Genomic DNA, 13,005 nt, shown 5'->3' on the forward strand with positions numbered 1-13,005 from the left:
CACACACACACACACACACACACACACACACACACACACACACACCTAGCCTAAAATTCATACTTGAATTCATCAACCTTTTATTTTTAAAAAAAATTTTTTTTTTAACGTTTATTTATTTTTGAGACAGAGAGAGACAGAGCATGAACGGGGGAGGGGCAGAGAGAGAGGGAGACACAGAATCGGAAGCAGGCTCCAGGCTCTGAGCCATCAGCCCAGAGCCCGATGCGGGGCTCGAACTCACAAACTGCGAGATCGTGACCTGAGCTGAAGTCGGACGCCTAACCGACTGAGCCACCCAGGCGCCCCGAATTCATCAACCTTTTAGCTTTAACTTCCACTTTGTAGGAAATACAGAGGAAAGAGGAATAAGCTAAATGATGCAAGGGAGGGGCACCTGGGTGGCTCAGTCGGTTAAGCGTCTGGCTTTTGGTTTTGGCTCAGGTCATGATCTCATGGTTTTGGGAGTTCAAACCCTGCACTGGCTCTGTGCTGACAGTGTGGAGTCTTCGTGGGATATTCTCTCTCTCTCTCTGCCCCTCCTCCGCTCATGCTGTCGCTCTCTCTCAAAAATAAATAAGCTTTAAAAAATTATAAAAAATTACGGTGCCTGGGTGGCTCAGCTGGTTGGGCATCTGACTTCAGCGCAGGTCATGATTTCAGTTTGTGGGTTCAAGCCCTGCATCTGGCTCTGTGCTGACAGGTCAGAGCCTGGAGTCAGCTTCTGATTCTGTGTCTCCCTCTCTCTCTGCCTTCCCCCATCCACATGCTCTCTCTCTCTCAAAAATAAACATAAAAAAAAAAAAAAAAAAAAGGATAGAAGCAGATGCAAAACATAGTCCTGAAATGGATACTAGTATGGACAAATCAGCCATCAAGAACCTGGGACACCTGGGGAAAATTTAAGCATGATCTGGGTATTAAAGGAGATGAAAATTTACTGAAACAAAAAGGTAGAGGTGACAGATGACAAGTTTTAAAACAGTATGTACATTATGAGGTTATTTTAACAAAATGAGAGGGATTTGCACTAAAATGCCATTGTAGCATGCACTTGCATCTTTTTAATATAAGATAATCATACTGCATGTGCCATTTGTTTTCTGCATAATACAGTAACACTTTCATGGTATATAGGCTAGAAATACCACGTTTGTATAGGACTTAAGTTTCCAAAAACATGTTCACATATCTCATTTGATTCTAACAACCCCATTACCAGTACCAGCATTACTTTAGGATTATGGTTCATAGCCTAGCAGAAGAGAAGGTCTTTAATTTTTTTTTTTTAATGTTTATTTATTTTTGACAGAGAGAGACAGAGCATGAGCAGGAGAGGGGCAGAGAGAGAGGAAGACACAGAATCCGAAACAGGCTCCAGGCTCTGAGCTGTCAGCACAGAGGCCAACACAGGGCTCGAACTCACAGACCGCGAGATCATGACCTGAGCCGAAGTCGGACGCTCAACCGACTGAGCCACCCAGGCACCCTAGAAGAGCAGGGCTTTAAACAACAGATTCTCAGTCTCCCCATCAGAGTACTACGTAGTTCATGACTATACAGTTCCCATAAGACGTGGCAAATTTTTCCAACTTTTAATAAAAATTAGTTTATTGTCTCAAATATTTTGGGAAAACAAGGGAAAAGGTGTCTAGAAATCATAAAACAATACTTACATGTGGCTCAAAGTTCTTTTAAAACTAACAATGAAAAAACACAGTAAGATGTATGTATATATACACATACATACATATAAAGTTTATTTATTTTGAGCGAGAGAGAGAGAGCGCGAGCTGGGAAAGACACAGAGGGGGAGAGAATCCCAAGCAAGCTCTGTGATGACAGCGCAGAGTCTGACTGTGGGGCTCAAACTAACAAACCATGAGATCATGACCTGAGCCAGAATCAAGAGTCAGATACTTAACCAACTGAGCCACTCAGGTGCCCCATGGACGTGTATGTTTTCATGTTGTTTTAATGAAATCATTTATTCTCTATAACACTAAAGAACACAGGTCAGAGAATTTGTAATACTTACTAGGCTTTATATCCATGTGAACCAAAGACATTGAATGAATATACCTCAAGCCCCGGCCAACTTGCAAAAGGAGATCCTTCAACTCTGCTTCTGTAAAGTAACTCATGCTTCTATAGTTTTCACTTATGGCATCAGCTAAACTTCCACCTAACGAACATGGAAAAAATTAGCAATTTCTTCTTTCTGAAATATTTTTCTCCATCTTTACTGAATGTTCACAAACTCAACAAAGAAAGTGACATTTTATAGGACCTATTCCCTCCTCCTTGTTTGTGATATCAAAATCTTACTCTTTCAATAGGTAATATACTCACATAGGTATAAAATATAAAGTCTCTGTGTCATCCAGATACCCCAGCATCATACCTGGTTCTTTTTCCCAGAATAAACCAATGTTATTTGTTTCTTATATATCTTTTTCAATTCCTTTTTATACAAATGGTAAATTTTCATGATCTTGAAGATCATTCTTTACTAATACACAAAGACTACCTTGTTCTCTCCTAAGTCTCTATAGAATTCCACTGTATAAGTGAATGGTAAGGAACTAATCAATCTCCTGAGGAACATTTTAAAATAATTTCCTTTGCTACTATATACTACGGTCTAAGAAATAACTTTGTACATTGGTCATACAACATACATTTAATTTATCTCATAGAAAAAAAAACTACTGGCTTTTAGAGTATGTATAATCATAAAACAATACTAGTATGTGGCTCAAGTGTGTGTGTGTGTGTGTGTGTGTGTGTGTGTGTGTGTGTGTGTGTGTGATACTAATCTTATATACAGGATAAATTTTTATAGCTAAGAGGGTTTTGGAAGACAAATCTGGGGCAGTTTTACTTACACACACACAATCCCCCATAGAGAAGTCTGTACTAATGTATACTCCCATCATTAATATATGAGAATACTTGTTTTCCCACACCCTTGACAGTAGTCTATAAATTTTATAGGTAAAAACCAGTGTCTTAATATAGTTTTAACTTGCTTTTATAGAATCAAACCAACCAGCTAATTTGTTTATACTTTTAAAAAACTTTGTAAGTTTATACAAGTTTTATTAAAAACATTGTAAGTTTATAACTTATCTTAAAGGAAAAGAGGAGTTATACAAAGCAAAACAAAACAAAAACCAAAAACAAACCACATCTGTTTAAAGCTTAGTTAGGAATAATAAAATCAGAGCCAGGGTAATAAAATCAGGGAGGTATACTGATACATGTTGTTAGTCAGGAAAGGCTAAATATAGCAAAATGTCCAATGTGTTTTAAAAATAAAAATAAATCACACACCTCGATATTTTAGGCTTAAATATATTCTCCATACTTGTACAAATTTTGAACTTCAGGAAAAAGAGGGCTTAGAAGAGAGGTCAATAAGCTTGTCAGACAAGTGGGCTTGAAGTCCTAGACCAAGTTTAATAAGATAGAATACAGTTGCTTTTTAGTGGGTCCAGCACCTATAGCTAGGCCAGTTCCTTCTATCTCATTGCTGAAAGAAAGAGAGAGGTGAGAGAAGAGCAAGACACTCAACTGATATTCCAGGTTCTCTTCCCCTATCCATCAATATTTTTCCACACTTGTTTACCATGGGTAAAAATTTCAGTCTCTCACCAAACCAAGACAAAAGACTTAAAATGCAAATGAGTGTTTGAGATAATAAAGAAACTTAGTCATGGTAAAGGATATCAATTAATCACCATGTACAAATGAAATAACAGAATCATTTCCCTGTGAAACTATGGAAAAGGATTTGAAGATCAGGTCTATTGTTAGGACATTCAAAGTTTTATGTGGAGAGAAGAATGGTGGCAAAAGGACACAAAAAAAGAGTTCACAAATGTATCTAGATCGCCTTATTTGCTTTCATTTACATAGAATGAACTATACTGAGGCAATCCTGTTTCACACAGGTCTATTTATTTTTTAAAGATCTGTATATTCTTTGTTTTATACTGTTCCAAAATAATAAACTGCTTCAGAAGATTATTTTATAATTTAACTTTATACCAGGACAAGGTTTTGTTTTTGTTAGGACAAAGTCTTCATAATGAGAGGTTAGCAAGACAACTCACCTCTCCCTATCCCCCCAGGACCAAGAGTTTTCTCAAAATTATTTGAATTACACCACCACATATTTATTTGGTAGATTGTTACAAATTTGTGATCCCGGACTGCTACGGAAATCCTTGTTAAGAGGACCAGCCACATCAAAGTGAGAGAGAGAAAGAAACTAGAAGATGGCATCTAGCAAACACGGAGTAGAGAAGACATGGTCAGACGGTCCTATATTAAGTACAGTAACTGAAAAATGAAGGTTAAAAACGGGAAGAGTCCACAAGGCCATGAGAGACAGCTACACACATATTTTGATATGAATAGAAACATTTCAAGAGATGTGTGAAACAAATTAGCAGCAATGCTGTATACTGAGCACTTAATTCTTTCAAGTGTAGAGAATAAAATGACAGTTCAGTAAGAAATTAGGCATGAGAAAAGGCTCTTTTACTTCTGTTTTGTTCAATGTTTTTAAATACTGAAAATCTGAATCCACTACCTACACCACTTATTTATTCACAAGCTATGAGATGGCTGGTCTTATTTAAGGAAAAAATAATGAAAGTCAACAAAAATAAGTAACACAAACATAAATCATTGTTAATCACCTCTCAACTATTCACTAAATTCTAAATTCTCTACTATTCAAATACACAGAAATGGAAATCCAGTGTATATAATGATTTACCTATTTAATAACAGGTATTTACAAGAACCAGAATTGAGACCAGGGTTTTGACTAAGGTTTAATGAAAAAAGGGGGGAACCAAGTTGGTCCTTAAAAGACTTGCTGAAATCGAAAGCTCTCCAGAAGTCCAAAACTGAACTTCTATAGATGCTTGTTTTGTTGGTTTGGAGGGGAAATGAGGGAGAGAGGCAAAGCTAGAGAACTAAAAGAGTGTAACATAATAAAAAAAGTCTGAGTGGATTCTAGTGGTACACTAGGCTGGATAAACGGGAATGGGGGCAAGATTATAGAATACTTTGGACAAATGGCTGAAGTTAGAACAATGGAGAGTCACTGTCACTGGTTTAAACCAGTATCAGTTTTAATAGCACATAAAATGAAATGGAAAAGGAAGACTAGATGCATTGAACCTGCATTATTAACTACTATATCCCACATACACTATGCTACATGCTATGGATGCTAAAATACATATGGCAAGTCCACTGTCCTCTCCAAATCAGTGTGACTAACATGCACACAATATGCACAATTCTACTACTGAGGTAAAAGGGACGTTTACAATTTTTACTTAACATCAAGGTAGGCAATGAACTTGAAATTCATGTTAGGCTCCTTGATCTTTGTATTTTAAGAAATAAAAGGGGGGAGCGCCTGGGTGGCTCAGTTGGTTGGGTGGCCGACTTCAGCTCAGGTCATGATCTCACGGTTTGTGGGTTCAAGCCCCGCATCGGGCTCTGTACTGACAGCTCAGAGCCTAGAGCCTGCTTCGGATTCTCTCTCTCTCTCTCTGTCTCTCCCCTGCTTGCACTCTCTCTCTCTCTCTCAAAAATAAACGTTAAAAAAATTTTTAAATAAAATTTAATTTAAAAAAATTTATAAAAAAAGAAATAAAAGAAACACAGAATTAAAGTAGGATTTCAGATAAAAATAAGTATTTCCTCGGTGTTCATTTTTCTGAGCTCACAAGTTTCAAACAGAACAATGTATTACTCACCATTACAATACTCATTCTGTATAAGCATATGATCATCTTCTGCCCATGCAGAGAAATATCGAACTACATGAGAATGTTGTCCAAGCACTGCATGGGCATATACTTCCCTCAAAGCGTTCTGCCTAGGAGAAATTTGAGATTGATAGAATGGTACATCATTTTTATTCAAGCCTAAACTGAATTAATTTATCTGAAACTTCATAAAAGAAACTTGACTTGTTATCTATCATTATGCTGAAGAAATAACTTCCTTGAGAGGGAGGGTGTTAAGACTCTGTACCAGATTTTTCTAAAGGCTTCCATTAAAGAAAAATGCTAGTTACAAAGAAGGAACCTTGCTGGCCCTAGGACTCGGGAAAAACAAAACTCCATTTTACTGTGAATTCATGGATGCTCCCAGAAAAAAGAAATTTAAGTTAGCCTTCAAAATCAGACTACTCATATTATTTTACCAAGTTCAGTAAGAATTAATGGCACAAAATGAAAAGGATCTGATTAAATTATTATGGCTTCTCAAAAGTGAGAGAATTAATTTCACTACTTGGTTATGTAAAATCTTAACATTTGCAACACCATAGGGAATAAGAGTAAAAGACAAAAATTTTAATACGTACTCATCGACGGAGCCAGCCAATGGCTTTTTTGATCGCTTAATGGCATAAACGCATCCATCCAGCCTCTTCACACACTTAAACACAGAACCAAATTCTCCAGAGCCAATTTTCTCTAGCTCATGAAATTCTGTTGTATACCGTGACTTCATATTGCTTTCAGTAATTGTGATTCTCTGCAATAAGGGGTATATTCACAAAGACACGAAAATGATTTTTTGCTATAATAGCCCTATGTGTGAAATTTAAAAATCATTACGTTTTATGTTTGAATGCGTATTTAACATGTATATATGGTTACTTGTTAAGTAAGAAGTCGAAAATGAAATTTCAGAAACAATAAAAAAATAAAAAGCTATTTACTTTAGCAGGTCTTGTTTCATCTTCAAACTCATAATCACTGGCTTCCATATCTTCACCACAAGAACTGGAAAACATTATGTATGTTTCTATCAGATCTGACAGACACATCAACTAGAGATCCAAAACTTTATCTGATAGATGTACAGTGAAAATGCATTTTAATGAATAAAAACAGACAAGAAAGCACTTAATTTTGTAATCATAAGATATACCTCAGCTGATTAAAATGCTGTCCCTACTGAAAAAAAATGCAGATTAACTACAAGCCAATACCACTGCACATATCAAAATTTAAGTCTTTCTAAATAATAAATAACTCTCTCTGCCTGCTTCATTTTGACACCAGATTTCCTACAAGCCATCTAGGCTTTTTATTCCTTCCTTTCTTACACCACTTCTTCTCCACAGCTGATTACTTCCCACCTGCCTCTCCTGGGAAGCAAGTGCTAGTAACAGAAAAATTTCAGAGTATAAATTTCCATGTCATTCAGATGAAATTAAATTTTGATAAGTACCACAAATCAACCTTGGATGGTTAGGGAACCAAACTAAATAACTTACTCATTCCAATGTGTTCGCTTTCTTCTACGACACTGTCCTGAGGAATGAAGTAACACAGAATCTGGGGTAAAAGGATTAATATTCACTTGAGGAGTCTGTCGCATGTCAAATTCCCTTTTTCCTGATTTTTCTGTATCCATGAACAAAGAACCACCTCGGAGTTTAACAGAGCTGGAATCAATTCCTCGAGCTTTGGAGAGCAAACTCTAGGGCAGGAAAAGTAAAATTTTAGTATCTAAATTCTATAGACCGCTTTCTCAACCCAACCTTCAACAAGCCTTTCTCATGGCTGATAGTGTAGGTCAAAGCAACACACAATCCACCGCATCTCAAGCAAAATAAACAGTGCTTAACTTGAACAGTAAAAGGTGGATACCAATCACCTTTTCTGAAAAAGACAGCCACATAAAATAGGTCTCTAACACTAAAAAGAATAGAAATGCAGACTAAAATTAAGTTTATTCTAGAGTCTAAAAGTTAAACTCTTTCAATCCATCTAAAAATACAAAGCAGTCACGGAGCCCCATAAAAGCTCCCCCCCGCCCCCCCCCCCATCCAAATAGGGCTTTCAAAACCAACTTCCCTGGACTCCTCCCCACGCTTCCAAAGGGATCTTGCCTTGGGCATGTCCTTAATACACAAGAACACTCAAAAAACAAAAAACCAAAAAAACCCACACTTCTTCCCAAGGTCTATGATTAACCGCACTGAACCCGACTCACTTACAAGGTCCATTTTCTATATTACTCTTATAAACATGATACTTGTCTTCAGTTCAGGTAGGGTTCATTTCAAAATCTGTTACTTCTCAAGTTCCACAAGTGGCAATCTGCATACTCACTTGCCACTCAAAAACAGGTGCTGAACACCTCCTTCATTGTGATACGTTATCAGCAGTTTGAAAGCACAAGGGTCCAAACACCACCACCACTGCTGGCTTTAACAGTTGGGTTGTCCCCAGTCATTAGTCAGGCTGACCACACATAGGCACTGCAAACCCAAGGGTGTAAACAAACGCTTACCCGATAAATATGCACGGATAGATTCTTAAAAGCTACCCTGAATTAAGGAATCTTTACGACTGGAAATGCTTGGAAGGCCAGCCTTTCCTCCCAAGTCGAAGCGCAGTCACCCTGCATACCTCCAACTTAACCCCTTAAGGCCACATGACACGAAACGGTAAGCGCATGAAAAAATTTTTTAACCGAACTCCTGCGTGTGCCGCCCAAATTACAGGGCACCTCACTGCGTTTAAAAGGCACCATATGGCTGCCGCCCTCGGGAGTGTCAGGTGGCCGCGCCAGCACCACTCCAACATCTTTCCAAACCACGTTATATCAGTGCCACACTCCGGGCTGACACGCTCGGCACGGCCCCGACTCGACCGGCGTGAAATCGTCAGCCACCTGGACGGCGCCGATCTTGAAAGATGAAGAAGTTCCAGAAGAGGCCCATTGTTCAGTTACATAATCTTAACGGACAACTTCTGGGCAGGGCCAAAAAGAGGGGCTGCCAACTTTTTGTTGCGGCTCAGGGGAGCGAGTGGGGGTGCGGCCGGGCGGTTATGTAACCGAATCCGGGGAGCGCCGCGCTCGGCTCCTGGCGCCGCGGCCTTTTTAAAAGGCTGGGCGGGCGCGGGCTCGGGGCGCCCGGGCCCCGCGTCCTCTCACCTTGGGCGTGTGCGGCGTGTCGAAGAGCCGCAGCTTGCGGAAGGTCTTGTGCGGCGGGGTGCCGGGGTGGTCCGGCGGCGGCGAGCAGGGGCCCTCGCTAGCCCGGCGCGCCCCGCATCCGCGCGGGGACGCGTCCCCCGAGCCGCCGCAGCGCACCGGCGAGAACGAGCTGCCCAGGAAGTAGGCGGCTGCCGGCGACTTGACCGGCGATGAGGAGCCGAAGCCCTCCTCCTCCCATGAGTCGCCCTCGGCCCCGCCGCCCGCCGCGTCCGCGCCCGGACAGGCGCCTCGCAGCAACATGTCCTCCTCCAGCTCCCCGGGGCTGCCGGGGGCTGGGCCGGGCGAGCGGCGGCGCTCGGGCCCGGGCTCTGTGGGGCTCCGCGCGGGCGGCAGTGGAGAGTCAGGCTCTTGAAAGGCCGAGTCCTCCCCCGTGCTGTGGCCGCTGCCCTCCTCCTCTTCCTCCTCCTCCTCCTCCTCACAGTCGCTACAGGGCGAGAAGATCAGCTTCTGCCGCAAAGTGCAAGAAGCCCCGGGACGGCGGGGCGGCGGCGGCTGCTGCCGGCTTAGGAAGCTCATCTCGCCCTGGGGTCGGGGCCGAGGACCGGAGAGCCGAAGCCCGCGGAGTCGAGGACTCGGGACGGCCTAGGGGGCGGGTCCGCCACGTGCGACTGGGCGCGCCTGGTCGCCGCGGTGGCGGACTTGCGCGGCGGCGGGCTGCGGCTCCGGAGCGCTCGGGACTGCGGGCGGCGGTGGCGGGGGTCGGCAGCGGCGGCGCGGACTGTCCAGCGGAGGCGGGGCGGCCCGGGCGCCGAGGCTGGTATCCCCGCAGGTCCAGCCGCAGGTTCGGGCTCCGCGGCTTCCCGCGACCGTTAACCACGTGAGTGCCCAGCCCACCAATCCCCGCCCAGCCCGGGGTTTGAAAAAAAAGGAGGGCGCGACGTAGCCCGCGGGGGAGGGATCAGCTACGCGATTTTGGCGCGAACCCGCTGGCTCCGCCCGCCCTCGGCGGCCCGGCCTGGGCGGGCGGGGCGCCACGGGCCTATGAGGGAGTCCGACCTCCGGGAACCCAGCCGGGCACCGCCCGGTCGGGGCCGGACGGGGCAGCCGAGGCGGCCCTCTGGGAGGAGCGAAGGGTGCTAGGCTCGACTAGGCCCAGCCGAACGCCACCCTGGAGGCGGCTTGCTCGTGGTACCTCAGCGCTCTCGGGTCTGAGGTGGGGGCCAGGGAACACTTCTGGGTTCCTCCGGGTCGGGGCGAGCAGGAAACCACCGTGGCTCTCCTGCCAGTCCCGTGTCCTTTCGGTGCGAGCCGCTGGGGGCGTTGTAGGCGTGGCTGTAGGCAGTCACGTTCCCCGGTAGAGGTTTGAGCCGGAAATGGTGACTCGGGCCTCTGGAGCTTTGCGAACTGAGCGCGTTGCTTAGGCCGGACCCAGAAATCAGCAGGAAGGCCCACAGACGAGAGTCGGAGGCGGGGGAACGGCTGTGGGGAAGGCCTGTGGAGCCTCAGTTTCCCCCCAGGGTGGCTGTTAGGGTCGGGTGTGTCCCCAGCGAGGTGAGTTCCCCCAAACTGTGGCAGTCCACCCGAGACTTGTCCAGAGTAAATACCAGCGGCACCAACAGTTGGCCCCAGCACGAAACCAAGTGCTCACCACGCGGCCACGGTGTTTATATTTGTTTGCCAGCACGTGGGCAAGTGTTGGCAAAACGGATTGGCCCACCTCACAGCAAACTTAAATGCACCTTGAGAAGAAATCACTCTAGTGCCCGGTCAAACTGTGATCTCATCTGCCCTTTAGAGTCGCACAGGAAAGTTTCTGGAATTTTTCAGATGTAAATAACCCCGTGATGAATATTCTGACTCCTCGCGTGGTTTTTTTTTCTGTGTTGTTTGAGGTTTTTTGTTTTTTTTTAAAGATAGATTCATAGAAGTGAGAATTACTAGGTCAAAGGATATAAGCTGCCAGACTGACCTCCAAAAGAAAACAATTTACTTTCTCACTAGCAGTGGATTAGTGTACGCTGCTCATGAATTCTGGACATAAGTGGATATTTAATGTTTGTTAATGTAATTTTTTTAAATGTGGTGTTGTTTGTTTTTTGAGAGAGAGAGCAGGGGAGGGGGAGAGAAAGGGGAGACAGGATCTGAAGTGGGCTTTGTGCTGACGGCAGAGAGCCTGACTCTGGACTGGAGCTCACAAACGTAATATCATGACCTAAGCGAAGTCCATGGTTTAACTGACTCAGTCAGCCATCCAAGCCCCCTAATTTTGTTGCTTTGACTCATATGGTTGGACAGTTTTCATGTGCCAGTGGCCACTTATGTTTATTTCTATTGTCTGTTTTCTTATTGTAGCACTTTATGAATATTAACACTTGACCATATATGTTCTAACACTTTTCAAAGACTGAACTCAAGCTGAATTTTTAATAATGGAAACACATTTTAGTACTTACCACATGGACCAAGAGCACAGTGTATATACATTGTATGTTAGCCAATTTGACAATAAATTGTATTTAAAAAAAATATCACATGGGAAATTCCCTGATATCACATACTTGAAGATGCAGTGAGGGGAAAACAGCTGTCTTCTCCAGACATTTGCTTTTGTGTCTTTTTTGTAGGTTAATCCAAATTTAGTGTTAAGCTCTTGAAAGACTGGAACTCTACCCTTTTGTTATGTTTCAAGGGGAGGCATTCTCTGATCCCTGGTGGCCAAACCCAAGGAATGATTTTTAGCACTCTTCCTACAATACCTCCTCTTCTTCACTCCTGATGGCAATATAAGCCTTTGATGTGGATAGTTGACCATATTGAATTGCTTTTCTTAATTTCATGTAAGTGTAAATAAAAATAACTTTAGGGGCACCTGGGTGGCTCAGTTGGTTGAACGTCTGACTTTGGCTCAGGTCATGATCTCACAGTTCATGAGTTCAAGCCCCACAGCGGGTTCTCTACTGTCAGCACAGAGCCTGCTTCAGATCTTCTGTTCCCCTCTCTCTGCACCTCCCATGCTTGTACTTTCTCAAAAATAAAACATTTTAAAAAATTAAAAAAGTAACTTCAGAAAACTACTCTTTATTGATCATTAGCATGAGTTGTATGTAAAACTAGTGTGTTTCCTAAGAACTTTAAGGGGCACCTGGGTGGCTCGGTCGGTTAAGCGTCCGACTTCGGCTCAGGTCATGATCTCTCGGTCCATGAGTTCGAGCCCCACGTCAGGCTCTGTGCTGACCGCTCAGAGCCCGGAGTCTGTTTCAGATTCTGTGTCTCCCTCTCTCTCTGACCCTCCCCCATTCATGCTCTGTCTCTCTCTGTCTCAAAAATAAATAAATATTTAAAAAAAAAACTTAAAAAAAAAAAACAAACTTTAAAGCCCAGTAGATAACTTCTCCCCAACCAGAATGTTGCTTCTAAGCCTGTTCTATGTAGGAATTCTGTATCCTCTGAGGCTATCCATGCAAGCTCACTTCCCCTCCCCCCTCACTCTTTCACAACACCCTGTTATTTCCTTAACAGGCTTATATCTATCTCAAAGTGTGTTGGTTGTTTATTTATTACTATCCCCTTCTAGAAAATGAGTTCCCTGAATATAGGAACCTTTTCTATTTTGTTTATTGCAGTATTCTAACATGGCTTACATGCTCAATATCTTCTGAGTGATAATAGAGCCCTTATTTAAATATTTGTTGATTGGCTTACTTTTCTATCCCAATATAAATTCAAATGGTACAGAAGTACCCCAGCTACCTCTTCTTGGAGGTAAATACTCTTTTAACATTTTTTTTTCGACTCTTAACCATGCCACCTGTCTGCTTCCTTAAACTGGGAGGTCCTTGAAGTAGATTAGAGCAAAAGGGCCGGGCTTCCAAACGGGGAGGGAAGAGTTCTTGGTCCACAGAGCCAGTACTTTGAATTCTTGGCACCAAGTTCTGCCCACAGAATGGGAGAGGTAAATTTCCATAGAATGACTGAAGGAAAGAAAGAATTTCTTTAAAAGTTGGAAACAAGATT

General features: G+C 43.1%; 1 protein-coding gene across 2 annotated transcripts in view; it reads right to left on the reverse strand.

The window, feature by feature from the left end:
- Nucleotides 1-10,615, reverse strand: part of WEE1 (WEE1 G2 checkpoint kinase) — an 18,570-nt gene extending 7,955 nt beyond the window's left edge. For both annotated transcript variants that reach the window (XM_049650296.1, XM_049650306.1), the window contains exons 1-6: nt 8,992-10,615; nt 7,322-7,527; nt 6,761-6,824; nt 6,401-6,573; nt 5,787-5,908; nt 2,039-2,185 (exon numbers count right to left, since the gene is read on the reverse strand). In XM_049650296.1, the coding sequence (XP_049506253.1) occupies nt 2,039-2,185; nt 5,787-5,908; nt 6,401-6,573; nt 6,761-6,824; nt 7,322-7,527; nt 8,992-9,567 (1,288 nt within the window). In that variant the 5' untranslated portion in view covers nt 9,568-10,615. The remainder of the gene's footprint in view (nt 1-2,038; nt 2,186-5,786; nt 5,909-6,400; nt 6,574-6,760; nt 6,825-7,321; nt 7,528-8,991) is intronic.
- Between the last annotated feature and the right edge of the window lie 2,390 nt (nt 10,616-13,005).

Source organism: Panthera uncia, chromosome D1 (assembly GCF_023721935.1).
Source record: "Panthera uncia isolate 11264 chromosome D1, Puncia_PCG_1.0, whole genome shotgun sequence".
Taxonomy (NCBI): domain Eukaryota; kingdom Metazoa; phylum Chordata; class Mammalia; order Carnivora; family Felidae; genus Panthera; species Panthera uncia.